Consider the following 22,476-nt stretch of genomic DNA (forward strand, 5'->3'; position numbering starts at 1 on the left):
ACCCAAACTGCCCAAATTCTTCCATAATTTGGATGGAGACTTGGTTGAGTCTAGTGCATGGCCCTGATAAACTGAGCATTGCTCTCGCACAACATAAGGCAGCTCACAATGTTCCCTTTCCCCTTTTCTCTATCTTCAGTTTCCAACGCACCCCAACATCTGCTCAGGAGTTTCAGAACCTATTGGGAACGTGGATGCCGGAAAAGTTGAGTAAGGGATTCAGATTCCTGGATATTTTGGATTTGATCCATAGTTTTTTCATACACATTATCCGAGTTCATTTACACCTCATATGGAACTATGCTGGATACCAAGAACATAAATGATAGGAGAATCTCTTCTGTTATTTTGATCATTTCAGGTAACTTCCTTTCTTTAAAAACCACAGTGAAATGACCCTGCTAACAATTCTACAGAATCTAAATACGGAAATGACAAACTCTACTGTTCTTTACATCTTTCTCCGTATCAGCTGCTCTCTGTTATTCAGCTCAGGCCTCACCACAATAATGTAGCATTTAGGGGAAAAGATGCAACCCAGCAGCCCAGCACTGGAAGCCAAGATGGAGAAGATCTCCACAGCCACCATGTATTTTCCTCTGGTGCTCAGGTATGTGGGAATAAAGGAGAACCAAACACTGCAGAAGACCAGCATGCTGAAGGTGATGAACTTGGCTTCATTGAAGCTGTCCGGCAACTTCCGGGCTAAGAAGGCCACCGTGAAGCTGATAATGGCCAGGAAGCCCATGTAGCCTAAAACACAATAGAACATGAGAACTGACCCTTCATTACATAAGAATATAATTTCTTCACTGCTTGAGTGCATGTCCACATCTGCGAATGGGGCCGAGGTTGCCAGCCAGAAGGCACAAATTCCTACTTGAATCACAGAGCAGGAAAGGACAATGGAGTAAGCCAGTTTTTTGCCTACCCACTTCCTGATTGTGGAATCTGGCTTTGTAGCCATGAATGCCAAAACCACTGAAATAGTCTTGGCCAAGATGCTGGAGAGGGCCACAGAGAAGACAATTCCAAAAGCCGTTTGTCGGAGTGGGCAGGTTGTCTTATTAGGCATTCCAATGAACATCAAGCAACACAGGAAACACAAGAGAAGGGAGATGAGAAGAATGTAAGTGAGGCTTCTGTTATTGGCTTTGACGATGGCAGTGTCCCGGTGCTTAATGAAAAGGCCAAGTACCATAGCTGTGATCAGAGAGAATAAAAGCGCAGAGAAAGTTGAAACAATGGCCAAAGTTTCATCAAAGCCTAGGACGTTTGGTTTCTTGGGAATGCACTCATTCTGCTCTTCATTTGGATATTGATCCAGAGGACATCTGGCACAGGTTTCCAACCCTGAAAAAAGGTTGCATGACAATTGGAAACAATCCAGAATATGCTTAGGAGTGGGTTTTGTTTTTTAAAGACTCAGGAGACCCCTTACCATACTGTTTCCACGAGGGAAAGTTTCAAAACTTCTAGTTCAAATGCTTGTGCCCTAGATGCTTTGAAAATAAAGTTATGCATGAAACCTTACAATTCATATATGGAAAAACTATTATTTTGGTGGTCCTCCTCCATTTTCTTAGAACCACAGATACTTCGTAATGAAATCAGAGAAATATTATAGCTGAAATCTTGGAAGCAAGAGGGGTGATTTTTTATAGGATTTTAACACTGTCCCCAAAGAGCCTTGGTTTCGGAGAAAAAACTGCCACTTCTATTCCATCCTCCCTTCCCCAAAACCTTTAGGTCTATTCTTAACCTGAAACTGTTCTTAACCTGAGGCACCACTACTTTAGCTAATAGGGCCTCCCACTCTCTCCATGCTGCCACCGCACGATTTCTGTTCTCATCCTGAAGCAAAGTTCTTAATCTGAGGTACTATTTTTGGGTTAGCAGAGTCTGTAACCTGAAGCGTCTGTAACCCAAGGTACCACTGTATGAAATTTATGTCTTGCTGCATCAAAACAGACTTGAGGTGAAGCTACACTAGTGGTTTATAAAGTTAAAACGCATTATTAAAATGTGACGCCACAGCAGTGAGCCACCAGCAATGGGAAACTGCATTAAACAAAATGGAACATTATATTTAATAATGTTTAAAAGATCAATGTAGATACAGTGATGGAAAATCTTTACGTTACAGATAACGTCACATTCTGATGGTTTACTCCCTAGAAGGTTAAGATAATTTCTTCATAGAGGCAGCTTTTACTGAGACTGAAGGGAAATTAATATACTATTTTGAATAAACAATATAAATTGAGGCCATACAGAGCAAACCCCATTGCCCAGTTGTTCAGAATTTACTAAAATAACTTGTATATGCTAATATGGCATCTCTCACCCTTCTCATTTGAGAACATCCCATGAGGACAAGGATCACAATCATAACAACAGAACTTCTTCCCCTCCTTCTTTTTCTTCTCATAACCGGGAAGGCAGTTGGCATTACATAAGGAAAGGGGTGGCACCTATCCAAAGGGACACAAAGGGGTTAATATTGAGAAAGTGTTTTAGGGGATTCGTATAACATCAGGAGAACTATACGTAAATAGGAGGGCCATAAATGTTAACTGTAGGATCCATATGTGCCCAGGTGCCACATACCTTGGGAGAAAAAGCAAAATTTCTTCTTTAAAAAAAAAAAAATATTGACTATTTTCACATAACAGATTATCCCAATTTCCCCCATCTCCCCCTCATATCCCCTCCCTCCACGACTTCCCTCAGTTCCTCTTTCTGATTTGTTAACACATATTATTCTCTGCATGTTATAAAAATGTAAAAATCTATAATTTATCCATCTATTATATTAACAAATAAATTTGTGTATGTTTATTCAAAACCTGCCAAGGAGTCCAATTCATTTTGTTGTTTCTTTAAGTACTTTGTAAAAGGATCCCATTCTTCTTTAAAGTCACAGTTGTCCTTATTGCGCAGTTTCTGCCTCAATTTTGCGAGTTCCGCATAGTCCATCCATTTCTCTTGCCACTGTTCTTTTGTCGGGGTTTCTTCATTCTTCCATCCTTGTGCTATTAAGACTCTTGCTGCCGATGTTGCATACATAAATATGTTCTTCACTTTCCTTGGCAGGTCTTTTACTGCAACCCCTAACAAAAATGCTTCTGGCTTTTTTTTTTTTTTTAACAAATGTTAGTTTAAACATTTTCTTCAACACATTATATATCATTTTTTAATTTCTCTACAATGCCACCACATATGATCGAAAGTGCCTTCTTTTTCCTTACATTTCCAACACATGTTTGAGCCAGTTTTATACATTCTTGCTATAGCCACGTCCGAGCCTGCAGAGGAGGTGGGGTTGCGGGCTTCACCAGCCCCCGCGAGATCAAGGGAATCCCGGCCGCGTCGTCAACCCAGCCAGGCAATTGGGTGTCTGGGGGCGTAGCCTGCCCTATTTAGGGCCGGCACGGCCGGGGCTCACCCTCTTTTCGCCGTGCCAGCTTGCCCGCTTTCCCACCCTCCCTTTAGGTAGGCATCTGACTTTGCTATGGGCTTCGGTCGGTCGCCGCAAGGGTCCTGGTAGGAATTTTTCCCAATCGGCAATTTCAGGTTTTTTGCCTACCTCGTAGCAACTCGTCACAACTCCTTGGTATTGGCGGTTAGGCATTGGTAAGAAGGGGTTAAGAGGATGTGGGGGGGTGGAAACGCCATCACCTCCCCCCAAAAGCTAAGAGTAGTCCGATAAAGGACTCCGGTGGGCGGCGTGGCCCTGTCCGAAGCCTATGGAGGTGTGGGCCTAAGGCACGCCCCCGAGCGGTGACCCGGGGGAGCTCCTAGTTGAAGTGCCTCAGCAGCACTCCCCCTTATGGTGTTAATGCATGCTGGACTTCATGGAATCAGGCTGGTGCCAGCTAGTCGATAGGACCAATGACTAAGCCAATACCTCTCATTCCTGAAATCAATAAAGTTGTGGCCTAATTCGCCCATTTAACCTTAATACTTGGTGTCCAGTGTCTTTATTTCTCCCTGGTGGGGGGCGGGAATTTGCCACGCAACTGTACTGGTGCTATGTACAATCTATACATCATTTTCATATAGTTTTCTTTCAATAAAGAATAATCTGTATATTTTAAATTAGTTTTCCACAATCTTTCCCAATCTTCAAGCAATATATTATGACCTATAACTTGTGCCCATTTGATCATGACTGATTTCACCTCCTCATCTTCTGTCTCCCATTCTAGCAGAATACTATATGCACCCTTAAGCAGCTTTACCTTCCCTGCCACAACTTCCTTTTGAAATCTAGATTTCGTATAACCAAATCCTTTCTTATTGTCTTCTTTGTATATCTCGTGTAGTTGCCAATAGTGTAAGCAGCTCTGAAAATGGTCTTTTATTTCCATGTAATCTCTTAATTTCCATTTTCCTTCTTGGTCCTTTCATAAATCAGCATACATGAGCCACTTTCCTTTTTTACTGAGTGGCTTGAGTAATAAAGCTTCATGTGGTGAAAGCCACCAAGGAGTCTTCTGTTCTAATAAGTTTTTATATCTCTCCCACACTTTCATTAGTGATTTCATGATAATATGGTGATAAAAACCTTTCTGTATTTTCCCTTTCCCATACCTTAAATATGCGTGCCATCCAAATCTGTTGTCATGTTCTTCCAGATCTAATGCTTCTTGCTTTTCCAACTTTATCCAGTCCCTGATCCATACCAGGCATGCAGCCTCATAGTATAATTTAAGGTCTGTGAGAGCAAAACCACCTCGTTCTTTTGTATCTGTAACTGCTGCTCCTCAGCCATCGGGGTTGGGTCTGCTCTGCTCCTCCTCCTGCCTTCCTTGGTCTTCCTGCCTGCCTACCTCCCTTACTTGGCATACCACCTGCCCACCTTCTATCTCTTGCAACTCCATCCACCAGCCTCTCCTTTCTTCCCTCTGGGCCATGCTTGGCACTCTGCTCACACTTATAATAATGCCAACAGCTAACCAGGGATGAAGAACTGCACAGCTGCTCCGATGGCCAATGCCACCAGGGTCATGGTCCAAGAGTTGGCTTCACCTACTTAGCAGCAGCCTAAAGGAGCAGAAAGCGAAGTGACTCCACCTGCTGCTGATCTGCCTTTTTGCTCCTGATGAGAACCAGCAGGCTCCAGCTTTCTTAAGCAGGGTTTCCAGCCTCAGTCAATTACTGGAAACAACGTTTGTCATTCCTGACCAGACCTTGCTGCTTCTTGTTTCTCGTGACCTTTGACCCTTGGCTATCTTGACCCCCAGATTGTCTGACTACATGAACTGAGATACTTATGACCTTAGGACTGGACTGGACCTTTTATGCGGACTCTGCCTCCAGGGAAGCACCCCCTTGAGACTTGACTGGTTGTCTGGCTTCTCCCTCCACTGAGCTCTGCCATGGCTGGCAGCACAGGACAAAGACAAGCAGCTGGCACTGAGAGGAGCCTGCATGCCTTGCCCAGCAGCCCACAGAGTACATGGATGGGCAGCTGGGCTCAATGGCACTCCGAGCAAGGCATCATATTGGGGGGACCTCCTAGGCTAGTGGCAAGAGTCAACATGGCAAACACCTCCGTACATTCCTGCTTCTATGATGGCAACCCAACATTAGGGTCTCAAGCGGTAACAGAAAACTCATGAAGATTACAATGTTCAGGGAAAGCTGCAAAAATGAAACATTATTTTGTCTACAGAGGTTTCTACACTAAAGGAGACAATAGACATATCTATTGAAGAATGGAAGGGACTTGACGCAAGTTTTTGTACCTGAACAAATAAAGCCTCTGTAGAGGAACTAGAAGTTTTTGAATTAGAATGTTTTTGCAGCGGAACAGGAAAAGAAACCTGAGAAAAGTGAGGAAAGAGAACAAGGGATTTATGATGATCTGGAAGAGAATGAAAGAGGAGCCATATTATCGTAGAAGACCAAGGGAGACCAAAGGCCTGTCAGGGAGGAGATAAAGGAAAACAAGAATTGGACTAAGCTGGAAGTTGGACATTTGGGACATTCAGACTTGGAAGTTGGACATTTGGGACATTCAGACTTAAAAGGATTAAGAAACAGAATTCGAGTTTTACTCTTAAATATAGAGGTCTGGATGGAAGAAAAATGGACTTTCTTGAGATAGAGATTCTCCAAGATTGGGTGTTTGAAACTAAAGATTACCAAAAAAGCCGGCAAAGTGGACCTGAGAGAGATTTGGACATGGACGTGAGGTCTCCAGGCTGATAGCAGATAGATTGATGGACATTGGGGACTGAAACCGGGAAATGGGGGAGGGAGATTTGGAATCCAAAGGGTGTAAAATTATATTCTGAAATTTTTTTTATTTCTTTATTTCGTTTAGCTGTGTGTACTAAAAAGGGGAATTCGTGGAAGGGAACTGGGGTCGACCTTAGGGAAAAATTTTTTTATTGTTGAAAGACGGTGGTATATAAAGGGAAAGTGGTTATTTAAGATGAACTAAATTGAATAATGGGCTAAATATAATAAGTTTAAAATTTGGGGTAAGAACTTGTGGAACTAATCTAACGGAAATGGAATACAAGAGGGGGGGGTGGGGAAGTCCTGGAAAGATGTTAATGAAAGTAAGGCCTTAAATGTAAATCCTTTTTTTCTTTTTTCTTTTCTCTTTTTTTTCATGTTTGGACTTTTTGGAAATTTCAATAAGCTTTAATTTCAATATAAATTTCAATAAAGATTACAATGTTCATTCACAAAGATACAGTTAGCGTAGCATTCTATTGAATGCCACTAAATAGAGAGCTGCCTTGTGGATTTCATAAACAAGCATGTAGGATAACACTCTGATAGCCAATGCTCTTTCTTAGTTTGACATGTCTTCTTTGCACATTGCTCTTTTTGTAGCAATGGTTCATTTTATATTTACTAATAGAATTATTAGTGGCAGCATTATTAGTAGTGGAAGCAATAGTTGGGCAGCACTAGTCAAAACTAGACAAGCCACCCCTATTTTGCAGTGATTTCCTTACCTGAGTGAAGGCTCTGTGCCATTGAATTCCATTCCCATTAATGGTGAGCTCTTTTCCAGGAGGGGCCTGAGGATCCAGCCTTCCGACTTTGACCCTGACATAGGAATTATTTGGGAAAGTGACCAGGTTTGTAATATCAAATCCAGCTGCTAATTCTCCATGTTCATTGAATGTAATTTCATCCCCAGCACTGTTGTTGAATGAGAGCCTCTGCAGGAATGAGTGCAGCTAGGTGGAAAGAGAATCAAAAGTTCTATGTAGTCTTGTAATAGCCTTACTAAGACAATTCAATAGTTTTCATGGAAAAAATTAAGTTCTTTTCCTCCAGTTCCCAATGGAGGGGACCCAAATTTCAGCAGGGAAATCATGAATCAGTCTAAACTCAACAGTCAGGAGATACGTTTCAGAGCAGCCTTTGTTAAGATTCAATATATAAAAGGAATTTGAGATGATGGGCACGAAAAGGGCCAGGAGCTCTTTTTGAGGAGTCTTGTGTGAGTATATATTCCTGGGTAGTAGGGATTATTTAGGACACACAGTAGAGCAGTTTGCAATTGATCCTTCATATGGAAATCCTCACCTCCAAAGGGAATATGTTTTAGGTGGACATGTGAAGGGGCTCCCACAGCAATCAATGGCAGACTAGCTACAACCTTTGCCACACTTCAAGATGTACTGGACTTTTCCACTAGCCATCACATATCCAACACAAGTGGAGGGCATCAGCTCTTGGCTACAGCATGTCACACCACTGTGCTCTACGCAGGACATAAGAATTGAGAGGGGCTTTATTGAAGATATACAAAATGTCCCTAGAATTCATGTTCTGCTATAAGAAAGGCCGCCTGCCAATGAAAAATAATCTGTACTTTGATGGAGGTCAGGCAGGGTAGGTTCAAGGAAATGTTTTCTATAATCAAAAAGGTAAAGGTAAAGGTAACCCTGCCCGTACGGGCCAGTCTTGACAGACTCTGGGGTTGTGCGCCCATCTCACTTAAGAGGCCAGGGGCCAGCGCTGTCTGGAGACACTTCCGGGTCACGTGGCCAGCGTGACAAAGCTGCATCTGGCGAGCCAGAGCCACACACGGAAACGCCGTTTACCTTCCCGCTGGTAAGCGGTCCCTATTTATCTACTTGCACCCGGAGGTGTTTTTGAACTGCTAGGTTGGCAGGCGATGGGACCGAGCAACGGGAGCGCACCCCGCCGCAGGGATTCGAACCGCCGACCTTTCGATCGGCAAGTCCTAGGCACCGAGGCTTTAACCCACAGCGCCACCTGAGTCCCTCTATAATCAAAGGATCATATAATTATAGAGTTGGAAGGGATCACAATAAAATTAGCTAATATTCATTTTGTTGTATTAATATTTATTATTTTATTTATTATAAAGTAATCACAACCCATATCATACATCAATGGAGTGCACAACAATGAGCTGGTTATAAAGTAAAAACTTTGTAACAGGAAATACTACCTGCCAAGGCTCTACATTCTGAGGAAAGAGTCTGTTTCCGTCCATTGTCCTTTTGCAGATGGCTTCAGATGAGCACCTAACATGTAAGGCATGTGCCAGAGCATAGACAGCATTATAGATACTGTAGCTGTGGCCGGTCATGCTCATTTCAAAAAATGGTGCAGGGAGGCTCTCCAGCATCTCCTCTCCGGTACATGTACCCATAATGAGTGCTAATGCAGAGGAGTTTGAAACTGAACAAAGAAATGATTGTTCCCAGAAATCCTTAATGAAACCATCTGCATCTTGTCCAGAAGGCTTTACATCCTGCAGAAAGTCTGAGAAGTCTTGAATCTCCTTGGAGTGAATTGTAATGGAGATAGCACCTTGGAGCATTTGTATATTAGGGTCAACCAGTTTTCCTACAATATTTGATATGAAATCTATTTGGGCTGCTGTAATCCATACTTTCCCTTCAAGTTCGTTTCTCATAGATTGAGGAAGAATTAGCTGAATCATATTCCTTGCAATCAAAACAGATGTAAGCCATATAATAGATGTACTTTCTCCATATATAACAATCGCATTTGCTTTGCTTTTCATGAAAGCTGGTAAGGAAAGCTTTGATTGATCCACCATATCAAATATTTTAGAGCTGAATTGCACGTAGTATCCCGTTCTTTCTGTGAATGCTGAACAAATTTCATTCTTGAAGAGCATTGGTTCAATGGTCTTCAATAATTGTTCTCCAGCTTCATTAGCTGGAGTGATGAGCCCAACCCATTTCCATCCAAAATGCAGAAGTAACTGGATAATTCCCTTGTACTGAAGATCTTCATTGGGGACCATGCGATAAAAGGAAGCAAATTTGATGTGATCATTTATGGCCGGTTCAAATGAACCGTATGAAATCTGAAAAAGAAAAAAGCCAAACTTTTCCATGTGGAAACAAGAATTCACAACACACTCATTTATCTAATATAAATCCTATGCATTCCATCTTTTCTAATCTTAGAGAAAGGGCCACCCTCCCATTTACCTAGAAAAACACACAAAACAAACAATCTTGCTCATTTATTTATGTAGATATTGATTCCTATTATTGTGGAGTCATCACAGTCACATACTTCTGTATTGTGTCAAAGTCAGGAGAGCATTTATCCCTGCTCGTTTCCACATATTGCTTGGATAAATGAACAATATAATATCTTTTATTCTTCTTCAATATAATATGTTTTATTCTTCTGTGATCAACAATAAACCATTACTGTATATATAATGAAAATAAAAAAGCAGCAATAATTAAGGCAACTAAAATGAAGTTCAGTAAAGTAGCAGAACAAAACAAAATTTGTACCACTATTTCTCTCTCCCCAAATGCCAGAAAAATGCACAAGAAAGGTGCTTTTCATTAGCCTCTGAAAGAGGACAGTGCCGAATAACATCACACTTCGACAAGGTGGAATTTCATGATTCCTAGGGAGAGGGCCATTCTTATCTTGAGTTATTTATGCCTGTGCAAGCGATTATCAACAGCATGAATTGGGACTGGTACTTTTCAGACAGGTAGGACTATGCTTGCAGAATTGAAATAATGTGAGCCCAATCCTCCACTAAATATATTAAACTCACATCTTTGTGAACATGGCTCTCTCATAAAAGTTGGTTTATGCACATACGTCCTCAAATATATCGATATATTGCAACCATTTTCCTTTTTCGACTTGATACTTATGAATCAACAGCTTCCAGTAGAAGGAGTGTAGAATGAACTACGGAATGACATATCTATTTTATGTACCTGTGGAATCTTGTAAAGACCTAAGACATCTGCCATGGATGAGGAGGTGTGAGAGCTAAGTCCCCCAATGACTCCTACTATTTTTTTCTGAATTCCACATATGTAGTTGGGGACAAAATGATGTGATTTAAAGAGCAGATGCAGAGTGTTTTGATAGGTCATCCTTGAATCAAAATACGTATCATAGATGTGGAATCCAAGCGTGGCATTGGGCAAGATCTCGGGATTCCCATTGATCTCATCAACAGCAAACACCAAGGCAAGGATGTGTTGGTAGAACTTTCTCATCACCCTACAAATAATGTGTATTACTATTTTATGGGGAATAAAACAGTGCACACCATCGAGATGTGAGAGATTCAACTGCCCCTGTTAAATATTATTTTAAATATTCCAATTGCTTTATGCTTTTAGAGTTAATGTTTGGAGTTCTCCTCCATCCAAGTCAGATTTTTATCACTAGAAAGAAGAACTGTGCTACATGGTTATGCTACAGTTATTGAGGTCCATTTACTTACACTGGATTGTCAATAAAGTCATGAGATGGGTGTTGATGGAAGGAAATGCTGGGGAATACGTAATACATATAAGACAATATCCCACCAATGATACGGTCCCCTTGTTCATACCATTCATGTGGAATATGCACAGGGTTATTTCTGCTGCAAACGACAGTGTGTACTTGGGGCACCATATTGGGAAGCAGTAGGAGAAGCAGCAGCAACAACATCCTGATAACAAATATCTTTCCACACATGGAGTCTCTACAATATTGTACTATCATCAGCCTGACTTGAACAGGATGTATTTGGTGACAGCCGACTTTGGCAATTCTGTTCTTAAAGGGGCAGGTTCCACTTTCTTATTAACTTTATAACTGTTACTAAAAAAATAATAATGAATTGAATGCTAAAGAATCTAGAGTGATTTAAAGCCTGACCTATACAATGAAAGAGGGAAACTGACTGAAATAACAGAGCCTGGCCTCCTCTCCCCTCCCTTACCATAGGTGTCAATGGAATGCTTGGGTGCTTTTAATCATTTCTGATTTAGTTTTTGACTCTTTATTTTTCATTATGCCTTCTGGTGCTTTCCCAGGTGAATTGATTATAGTAATTTTAATAATTACAAGTCAGATAACCTTTTTTGTTTTTGACTCTATAGTGCATCAGAAATGATTTCCGAAGTAAACATATCTGTCACATCATCACACAATAATAGATTAGGAAGAGATATCTAAGGTCATCAAGTATTATCTGCTTGCTAATGCAGGACATCCATAACTACAAACAAAAATAAAAACACCCCACCTCTAGGCAGGGATCCATCTTTTCCCTAAAATTTCCTCTATCAAAATGTATTTAGAGGGGAGCCAACTGCATCCTTTCCACATTTGTTTAATTACCTACTGCTATTGGCCCTTACACTCGCTGTCGTATGTAACATTGATTACACTTACTGAATCTTGGGAACAATGATGGAAAGGGTCCAAACCATATCAGGATATAGAGACCCTGGAGAACACAGCCTAACTGCTTTTGAAAGAGCTCATATATACAGTTAGAAGCAGAGTGGCATGCTAAGGAACAACTGTGCCACCCGTCTTTTACTCTTGTAAGAAGTAGTAATTCTGAAGACTAGGTGGTGTATCACTGTCAGGCAGTGATAGGCAGTATTTTCCCCTCCAAATTCTGGATTACAGCTTTTTATCATCCATGATAATAATAGCCAATTGTAAGATGATGTGAGCTGTAGTCCAGCAACATCTGGAGGGCAACAGCTTAGGTACCCTTGGTGTAAGGAAGGTTTGGGCTGTTGATAAAATGCCTCATATCTGGTGTCATGCTGAACTGTCAGGGCTTTGTTTGGATTTGGATTGGATATCCTGCTTTATCACTACCCAAAAGAGTCTTAAAGCAGCTAACATTCTCCTTTCCCTTCCTCCCCCACAACAAACACTCTGTGAGGTGAGTGGGGCTGAGAGACTTCAAAGAAGTGTGACTAGCCTAAGGTCACCCAGCAGCTGCATGTGGAGGAGCGGAGATGCGAACCTGGTTCACCAGATTAAGAACCTACCACTCTTAACCACTACACCACACTGGCTCTCTTTGTCAAGTATTTGAGCCCTCTGAGCCTGATGCAGTGCCCATGTGAAGGTGAGTCACTTCCTGGCTCCCTTCCCAGCCCCATGTCAAGGCAAGTATAAGATTACAGGTCTGGAAACAACAGCAAATACCCACAGTAGAAGAATGGTGACAGAAGGTAATGGAATATGCAGAAATAGCCAAATTAACAGGAAAAATTAGACAACAGGGGAGGAAACATTTCAAAAATAATGGGAAAATGTATGTCGTATATAGGAAAGATAAGATGAAATAGTGAAACCAGTAGAATTGGAAATAAACCTTATAACTGGGAAGATTAGGAAAAGTGATGGATAATGAAAATAACAAGAAGCAAAATGAATAAGGAGATTAATATAACTAACAGTAGTTGTAAATGAATACAGACAGACAACAAGAATTGTCTAAAGAGGAGGATTTGTTAGGTTTCAGACTACACACTATTTCCCTGGGCTAGTGTCTGCCTCCACTTCTTGCCTGGTATTCCTTCCCCACAGCCACAACCCAAACTGCCCAAATTCTTCCATAATTTGGGTGGAGACTCGGTTTAGTCTATTGCATGGCCCTGATAGATTGAGCAAAGCTCTTGCACAACATAAGGCAGCTTACAATGTTCCCTTTCCCCTTTCCTCTATCTGCAGTTTCCAACGCACACCAACATCTGCTCAGGAGTTTCAGAACCTATTGAGAAAGTGGATGCTGGAAAAGTAGAGTAAGGAATTCAAATTGTTGGATATGTTGGATATTGTTTGATTCATAGTTTCATTCATACACATAGTCCCAATTCATTTCCACCTCATATGTAATTATGCTGGATGCAAAGAACATAAACGATAAGGCAAGCTCTTCTGTAATTTTGACCCCCACATCTGACACTGGCCAGAAAGGTTATAGAGCCTAACTCCCAACATAAACTACAATCTCTTCTGTCATTTATACATTGCTCCATATCAGCTGTTCTCTGTTATTCAGTTCAGGCCTTATCACAATAATGTAGTTTTTAGGGGAAAAGAGGCATGCCAGCAAGCCAGTACTGGAAGCCAAGATGGAGGAAATCTCCACAGCCACCATGTATCTTCCTCTGGTGCTCAGAGGTGCTACGGATATTATCCATAGTTTTTTCATACACATAATCCCAGTTCATTTATACCTCATATGCAACTATGCTGCATATCAAGAAAGCCACTTCCGAGCTAGGGAGGAGGTGGGGTTGCGGGCTTCACGCCCCTTCCCACACTCGTGGGGGGCTGACACCAGCACACCCGATAATGGGAAATCCTCGGATACGTCATACCCCGAGCCAGCCAATCCCAGTTCATTTATACCTCATGTGCAACTATGCTGCATATCAAGAACATAAATGATAGGAGAATCTCTTCTGTTGTTTTGATCATTTCAGGTAATTTCCTTTCTTGAAAAACCACAGTGGAATGACCCTGCTAACAAGTCTACAGATTCTAAATACAGAAATGACAAACTCTACTGTTATTTACATCTTTCTCCGTATCAGCTGCTCTCTGTTATTCAGCTCAGGCCTCACCACAATAATGTAGCATTTAGGGGAAAAGATGCAACCCAGCAGCCCAGCACTGGAAGCCAAGATGGAGAAGATCTCCACAGCCACCATGTATTTTCCTCTGGTACTCAAGTATGTGGGAATGAAGGAGAACCAAACACTGCAGAAGACCAGCATGCTGAAGGTGATGAACTTGGCTTCATTGAAGCTGTCAGGCAACTTCCGGGCTAAGAAGGCCACAGTGAAGCTGATCATGGCCAGGAAGCCCATGTAGCCTAAAACACCATAGAACATGAAAACTGACCCTTCATTACATAAGAATATAATTTCTTCACTCATTGAGTGCATGTCCACATCTGGGAATGGGGCCGAGGTTGCCAGCCACAAGGCACAGATTCCTACTTGAATCACAGAGCAGGAAAGGACAATGGAGTAAGCCAGTTTTTTGCCTACCCACTTCCTGATTGTGGAATCTGGCTTGGTAGCCATGAATGCCAAAACCACTGAAATAGTCTTGGCCAAGATGCTCGAGAGAGCCACAGAGAAGACAATGCCAAAAGCCGTTTGTCGGAGTGGGCAGGTTGCTTTGTTAGGATTTCCAATGAACATCAAAGAGCAAAGGAAACAGAAGAGGAGGGAGATGAGGAGAATGTAAGTGAGGCTTCTGTTATTGGCTTTGACGATGGCAGTGTCCCGGTGCTTAATGAAAAGGCCAAGTACCATAGCTGTGATCAGAGAGAATAAAAGTGCAGAGAAAGTTGAAACGATGGCCAAAGTTTCACTAAAGCCTAGGACGTTTGGTTTCTTGGGAATGCACTCATTCTGCTCTTGATTTGGATATTGATCTGGCGGACATCTGGCACAGGTTTCCAACTCTGAAAAAGGTTGCATGACAATTGGAAACAATCCAGAATATGCTGAAGAGTTGTTTTTTTTAATTCCCCTTAGCATGTACCAACTTTATGTCTCGTCCCATCAAAACAGACTTGGGGGGGAGCTACAGTAGTGGTTGATAACAATAAAAAGTCCACAAAGTGCCTTGTTCTTAGAGAAAAGACCAACACTTCTATTAGAGCATCCCTTCTCCAAACCTTTAGTGTCTTTCAGGACAATACAAATTTTATATCTTGTTGCATCAAAACAGACCAGAAGGACCTACACTCACAGTTTATAACGTTAAAATATGTTATTAGAATGTGGCAGCACAGAAGTGATCCACTGGCAATAGGAGACTGCATGAAACATTATAAAGCGTTACAGGCAATAATGTTGGGAAATCTTTACATTACGGATATAGTCACATTCTCATGTTATACACCCTAGAAATAACTTGTATATGCTAATATGGCATCTCTCACCCTTCTCATTTGAGAACATCCCATGAGGACATGGATCACAATCATAACAACAAAACTTCTTGCCCTCCTTCTTTTTTTTCTCATAACCAGGACGGCAGTTAGCATTACATAATGAAACGGGTGGCACCTATCCAAAGAGACACAAAGAGGTTAATATTCATAAAATGTTTCAGGGATTCATCTAACATCAGGTAATCTATCAGTAAATAGGAGGGCCAGAAATGTTAAATGTAGGATCCACACTCTCTATATATGCAAAAGAATCTCTTCATCCTTCATATAAAGGAATTGGGAATGGAATTTAGTAAATATTGGGTTAACAATCCTGAAAGGAAAATGGGTGTTGGCATTAAAACATTCCAAAAATGTTTATTAGTGGGAACCTGAAAGAGAACTATCTTAAGTCAATATTCCAATGGTACTTTATTTTATACAGAATTTATTTATTTATGTAGGCCGAAACTGGCACTCTTGGTAACAGAATTAAGGCAGATCTAATACATGTATTTTGAAGTTGTAAAATAATAATTCCTTTATGGGCAGAAGTACTGAAGAGTTCTCCTTCAGAAGTCAACTGTGGTAGAACTTTACCTAGTGCTCATTTTCTTTGCAATATATATTCTCAAAGTAGGAGCAATCATATTGCCATCTTTAGTTCTAGTAAAACTGAGATCTGCTTGTGCGGATATTGATGCCCTCAATGTGGAGGTGTACCTAGGCTCCCTTGTGCCCTTGGCAAGGAGCTATTTTGGCATCCCCACCATCCCTTGCACCATTGGCAAGGAGATATCAGTGCTTCCAAAGTCAGAAGAGACCATAGAACAGTAACTTCTAAAACTTTGCTTTTAATCACCTTTTGTGCTCCTCCTGGGCCATCAGGGTTGGGTCTGCTCTGCTCCTCCCCCTGCCTTCCTTTGTCCACCTGCCTGCTGTTTGCCTCCCTTTGCTTGGCATACCACCTGCTCACCTTATTTCTATTACAACTCCATCCACCAGCCTCTCTTTTCTTCCCTGCAAGCTAATCTTTGCACTCTACTCACACTTACAGTGCCAACAACTAACTAGGGATGTGGAACTGGACCGCTGCTCTGATGGCCAACGGCAGTGGTGTCATGGGCCAGGAGTCAGCTTCACCTACCGAGCAGCAGCCTGAAGGAGTGGAAGGCGAAGTGAGTCCACCTGCTGCTGATCAGCCTTCTTGCTCCTGATGAGAACCAACTGGCTCCAGCTTTTCAAAGCAGGGTTTCCCACCTCAGTCAGTCACTGTAGACAACATCTGTCATCCCTGATCAGACCTTGCTGCTTCTTGTTTCTCGTGACCTTTGACCCTTGACTTTCTTGACCCCCGGATTGTCTGACTATATGAACTACGTGACCTGAGATACTCCTGACCTTACGACTGGACTGGAGCGGGTATATGGACTCTACCTCCAGGCAAGTACCCCCTCTGAGATTTGGCTGGTTGGCTGGCTTCTCCCTCCTGGAGCTCAGCCATGGCTGGCAACACACGACTATGACAAGCACCTGGATTTGTCCCCCGAGGTACTGAGAGGAGCCCAGCAACCCATGGAGTACATGGATGGGCAGCCGGGCTCCAAGGCACTCTGAACAAGGCATGATTCAGGGGCTCCTCCTAGGTCTGTGGCAGGGGACAACCTGACAAACACCCCCATCACCCCTGCTTCTATCATTCCAATTCAACACTAGAGTCTTAAGCGGCATCAGTGTGAACCTGAAAGATTCCAGTGTTTATGCATAATGATATGGTTAGCTTAGCATTCTACCTAATGCCACTAAGTGGAGAGCTGCCTTTAACAAACAAGCCTTTTGTACGACACTCTCTGATAGTCATTTGTCCTTCTTAGTTTGACATGTCTTCTTTGCATGTTGCTCTTTTTGGAGCAGTGGTTCATTTTATATTTACAAAAGTGGTTCATTTTATATTTACAAAAAAAAAAAAAAAAGAATTATTAGTAGCATTGTTAGTAGTGGCAGCACTTCCCTTTTCACCTCAAGTGGCAAAACATGTCTGTTGAATAGTTGCAATGCCCAATATCTGGTTATGGGCCCAGCACTGAGTATATGACTGCCCATTTTTGAACTCTGAGAAAGGTTTGAAGTCTACTCCTTCTGTTGGTGTGGTACTGGAAGATTTCCAGGCTGACCGACCATGTTACAGAAGCCAAGAAAGCTCTTACGTTTCCACAGCTGACAGATGAGAATTATAGTTCATGGTTGTTTTGTGTGGAGGCACTTTTGACCTCTCATGATATGTGGCAACATGTGACTGAGGACCCTGCTGACCCCATGAATGATCCTTGGGCGATAGGAGATGCGAAGGCCAGGGCAATAATTAATTTGGCTGTCAGATACCAACAAGTGGTTTACATAAGGAATAAGAAAACTGCCAAGCAAATGTGGGAAGGTCTTGCAGCAGAACATCTTAGGAAGGAGTCTGTGTCTTATTAATGTTTTTCAAGCAGCTTTACCAGACAAAGCTGCAGCCTGGCGGTGATTTGGTGGCACACTTAAGGTGTTTGGAGGAAAAACGTGATGAATTGATTCGAAGGGACATGGTGATACCTGATATTCAGTATGTATTTATCATTCTTTGTTCCCTTAATGAAGACTTTGATGGTCTAGCTGGCCAGATATCTACCATTCCACCAGCACAACTAACAGTGGAAGGGGTAACGGCAAGATTAATGGGTGAGTTAGACTGAAGGGAGGCTTGTGCGATAAGAACAGCTGGTTCCAAAAATAATGAGGATAGCCATATGCGGAATTGCGGTGACACAACTGCATTAAAAGTTGCCAAGCATTTTCCCTGCAATAAACAAGGACATTTTGCAAAGGATTGCAGATCCAAAAAAAACCACACAAGGTACTCCCAAATCTGGTTCACCTCAACAATCACAGTCATCACCCCAGCAGCAGCCACCATATCGTAAAGCCAGATACGAGCCACAAGCTTTTCACACTCAGACGGCAAGTCATAAAAGGATTAAAAGTGCCAAGTAGAATTTTTGTTGTTGTTGACTGTGGAGCTTTGAGGTATATTTGCAATGATCAGCGTTTTTGTTAATAGCTTTTGTTAATAGATGCATCACAACATGGACATTCTATTTATCATTTGGATATAAAAACTGCATATTGGTTTGCAGATTTGCTTCTAAATCATGCAAAGATATTTTTGCATCTCTTCAGTGATTCCATCTGTGTGGTCTACTCTGCACGCACTCTGCAGCATGCTCCAAATGACCAATAATGCCACCCCTTTGTGCAGTGATTTCCTTACCTGAGTGAAGGCTCTGTGCCACTGGATTCCATCCCCATTAAGGGTGAGCTCTTTTCCAGGAGGGGCCTGAGGATCCAGCTTTCCGACTTTGACTCTAACATAGGAAGTATTCGGGAAAGTGACCAGGTTTGTAATATCAAATCCACCTGCTAATTCTCCATGTTCATTTAATGTGATTTCATCCCCAGCACTGTTGTTGAATGAGATTCTGTGCAGAAATGAATGCAGCTAGGTGGAAAGAGAATCAAAAGGTCTATGAAGTGTTGTGAAAGTCTTACTAAGATCATTCAATAGTTTTCCGGGAAGATTATAAGTTCTTTTCCTCCAGGGGGTCCCCCACTTCAGTTCCCAATGGAGAGCACCCAAATTTCGACAGCCGATCAAATAGAGAGGGAAACCGTGAATCAGTGTAAACTCAACAGTCATGGGATACACACATAAAGGCTGTAGATCTGCGTGTTTCAGAGCAGCCTTTGTTAAGATTCAAGCTGTAGAAGGGATTTGAGATGATGGGCAAGAAAAGGGCGAGGAGCATATGTTCTCAAGATATTATATTAATGCAACATGGAAACATTTAGTTATAGCCCTCATGTTAGGAGCTTGAGTTTCTCAGTTCAGGGCATCCATGATTTCTGTTTGTGTGTAGCTGTATGTTGCTCTGTATTAGTTACTGTGCATTTAGTCAATGTAAGCCCTCTTCTGAGAACCAAGAAACCTCTTTTTGAGTAGTCTTGTGTTAGTATATGTTCCTTGGTAACAGTGACTATTTAGGACACACAGTAGAGGAGTGTGCAATTGTTTCCCCATATGAAAGTCCTCACATCTAAAGGGGATATGTTCTAGGTGGACATGTGAAGGGGCTCCCCCAGCAATCAATGGCAAACTAGCTACAACCTTTGCCACGCCTCTAGATGCACTGGACTCTTCCACTAGCCATCACATATCCAACACAGGTGGAGAGCATCAGCTCTTGGCTACAGCATGTCACACCACTGTGCTCTACGCAGGACATAAGAAATGAGAGGGGCTGTGTTGAAGATATACAAACTGTCCCTAGAATTCATGTTCTGCTATAAGAAAGTCAGCCTGCCACTGAAAAGAATCTTTGCTGATCATGATTAAAGAATGGAAAGAATAAGCAGGTAAACTGTCCCCAACCCCATCTCTACTAATTCCCCTGGCACACTACCCACTATTCCACCGTGCAGCACAAAATCTCTGGATAAAAACATGGCAGGCCAAAGGCTTATACCGCCTAGCGGACTTCTACAAAAACAGCAAACCCATGGAAACTAGCACTAATACATCCAGGAACCTCACCGAGATGCTCGAGAGGATGCACCTCCACGGGCACATACCTCCATATATGGTGGGAATGTCCCCAAATCCAGCCCTTCTGTACAGCAATCATATAAGAAATATGCAAAATAACTAAGCAAGTATTAGAAGTCGCCCCAGAACTGACCTCACTAAACATACTCCAAGATAATAATGACCACTCACATGATAAAGAAATATCATAGCCAGACACTGGAGAGACCTGTCAGGAGTAAGCATGGACCAATGGTATCAAATAGTATGGGAAACAGCTTTATTAGAAAAATTAACCAATAAACTGAAACTGACAAGGGGACAAAGAGAAGAAGACGCCTTCACCCCAGTATGGTTCCCCTTTATCACATACACAGCCCGACAACACAATAACAAGAATCTGCTGACAGCATACAAATCAATCTGGCTTGCCTGATTCAAAAATATCCCCACCCTCCCCAACCCCCACCCCTACCTCACTACAATGAACCAAAGACAAACAACCACACCCTAAGCAACCCCCAACCTCTCTCAACACCAAGCAAATATAACAAGTGAATAGTCATAGAACCCATACAAGTAACGCTGACCCAAAACCCCACACATACACTAAGTAGAAGAATAGAAGAATAACCACCTGACCCATTCACCCACCCCCTCTTTCCCCTCTTTTCTTCCTAACAAACCCCCCTCTGTTCTATCCCCTTTGTTTCCCCCTTGTTTAAACCAATTCATGAACCAAGAGCTTCTACATGGACCACTAATAATGAAACATATGTTGCAGATATTACTCCACATTATGCTATTTTTGTGATATACAAAGGACATGAGAAAATTGGTATACTTATTTGTATAACTTTATTCTGGTTTATAAAACCCAATAAAAAGTTATTTTTTTAAATTGCTTTGATGTCAGAGAGGGGGAGTTTCAAGCAAATATTTTCTAGAATCATAGGATCATATAATTATAGAGTTGGAAGGGATCACAATAAAATTAGTTAATGTTCATTTTGATGTATTAAGATTTATTATTTTATTTAATATAAATAATTGACAACCCATATCGTACATCAATGGAGTGCACAACACTGAGCATGTTATATAGTAAAGACTTTGTAACAGGAAACGCTACCTGCCAAGGCTCTACGTTCTGAAGAAAGAGTCTGTTTCCGTCCATTGTCCTTTTGCAGATGGCTTCAGATGAGCACCTAATATGTAAGGCATGTGCCACAGCATAGACAGCATTATAGATACTGTAGCTGTGGCCGGTCATGCTCATTTCAAAATATGGTGTAGGGAGGCTCTCCAGCAATTCCTCTCCAGTACATGTACCCATAATGCCTGCCATTGCAGTAGCGTTTGAAAGTGAACAACCAAACGATTGTTCCCAGAAATGCTTGATAAAACCATCTTCATCTTGTCCAGAAGGCTTTACATCCTGCAGAAAGTTTGAGAAGTCTTGAATCTCCATGGAGTGAATCGTAATGGAGATAGCACCTTGGAGCATTTGTATATTAATGTCAATAACTTTACTGAAAATTTGATTTGATATGAAATCTATTTGGGCTGCTGTAATCCATACTTTCCATTCAGGTTCTTTCCCCGCAAAATGCTCAAGAATTAGCCGAATCATAATCTTTGGAATTATAACACCTGTAAGCCATATAATAGATGTACTTTCTCCATATATAACAACTGCATTTGCTTTGCTTTTCATGAAATTTTGCGAGAAAAGCTTTGATTGATCCACTATATCAAATATGTTACCGCTGAAATGCAAAGAGTTTTCTGTTCTTTCTGTGAACGCTGAACAGATTCCATTCTTGAAAAGCATTGGTTCAATGGTCTGCAAGAAATGATCTCCAGCTTCATTAGCTGGAGTCATGAGCCCAACCCATTTCCATCTGAAATGCAGAAGTAACTGGATAATTCCCTTGTACTGAAGATCTTCATTGGGGACCATGCGATAAAAGGAAGCGAATTTGATGTGATCATTTATGGCCGGTTCAAATGAACCATATGAAATCTGAAAAAGAAAAAAGCAAAACTTTTCCATGTGGAAACAAGAATTCACAACACACTCATTTATCTAATATAAATCCTATGCATTCCATCTTTTCTAATCTTAGAGAAAGGGCCACCCTCCGATTTATGTAGGGAAACACACAAAACAAACAATCTTGCTCATTTATTTATGTAGATATTAATTTCTATTATTGTGGTGTCATCACATTCGCATACTTGTACACAAGGATTGTGTCAAAATCAGGAGAGCATTTATCCCTACTCGTTTCCACATACAGCTTGGATAAATGAAAAAAACTGCGATTGTGGAAATGGAGGGAGATAAACCTTTGATCATGTTCTTCTGGTCTATAACCTTTAAAGCTCTTTTAGAGAGACTTTGATGGTTTATGTACTAAGACCTCTCATGGGAGTTCTCCTGTAGATTTCCTGGACATAATACTTTTTATTCTTCTGTGAACAACAATAAACCATATCCTATATAATGAATCAAAATACCAGCAGAAATTAAGGCAATTAATATGAGGTTCAGTAATGTAGCAGAACAACACAAAAATGGTACTACTATTTTTCTCTCCCCAAATGCCAGAAAAATAACAAGAAAATAACT

General features: G+C 41.5%; 1 protein-coding gene across 1 annotated transcript; it reads right to left on the reverse strand.

Annotated features, from left to right (window-relative positions):
• Positions 1-263: 263 nt before the first annotated feature.
• LOC310828967 (vomeronasal type-2 receptor 26-like) lies at positions 264-18,786 on the reverse strand. The gene is made up of 3 exons (XM_083707088.1): positions 18,531-18,786; positions 15,233-15,359; positions 264-1,353 (listed from the first exon to the last, which is right to left on the reverse strand). The coding sequence occupies exons 2-3, from the start codon at positions 15,249-15,251 to the stop codon at positions 452-454; spliced, it is 921 nt and encodes a 306-aa protein (XP_083563214.1). The 5' UTR covers positions 15,252-15,359; positions 18,531-18,786; the 3' UTR covers positions 264-451.
• Positions 18,787-22,476: the final 3,690 nt, after the last annotated feature.

The sequence above is a fragment of the Podarcis gaigeae genome, assembly GCF_964106915.1.
Source record: "Podarcis gaigeae genome assembly, chromosome: 13".
Taxonomy (NCBI): Eukaryota; Metazoa; Chordata; class Lepidosauria; order Squamata; family Lacertidae; genus Podarcis; species Podarcis gaigeae.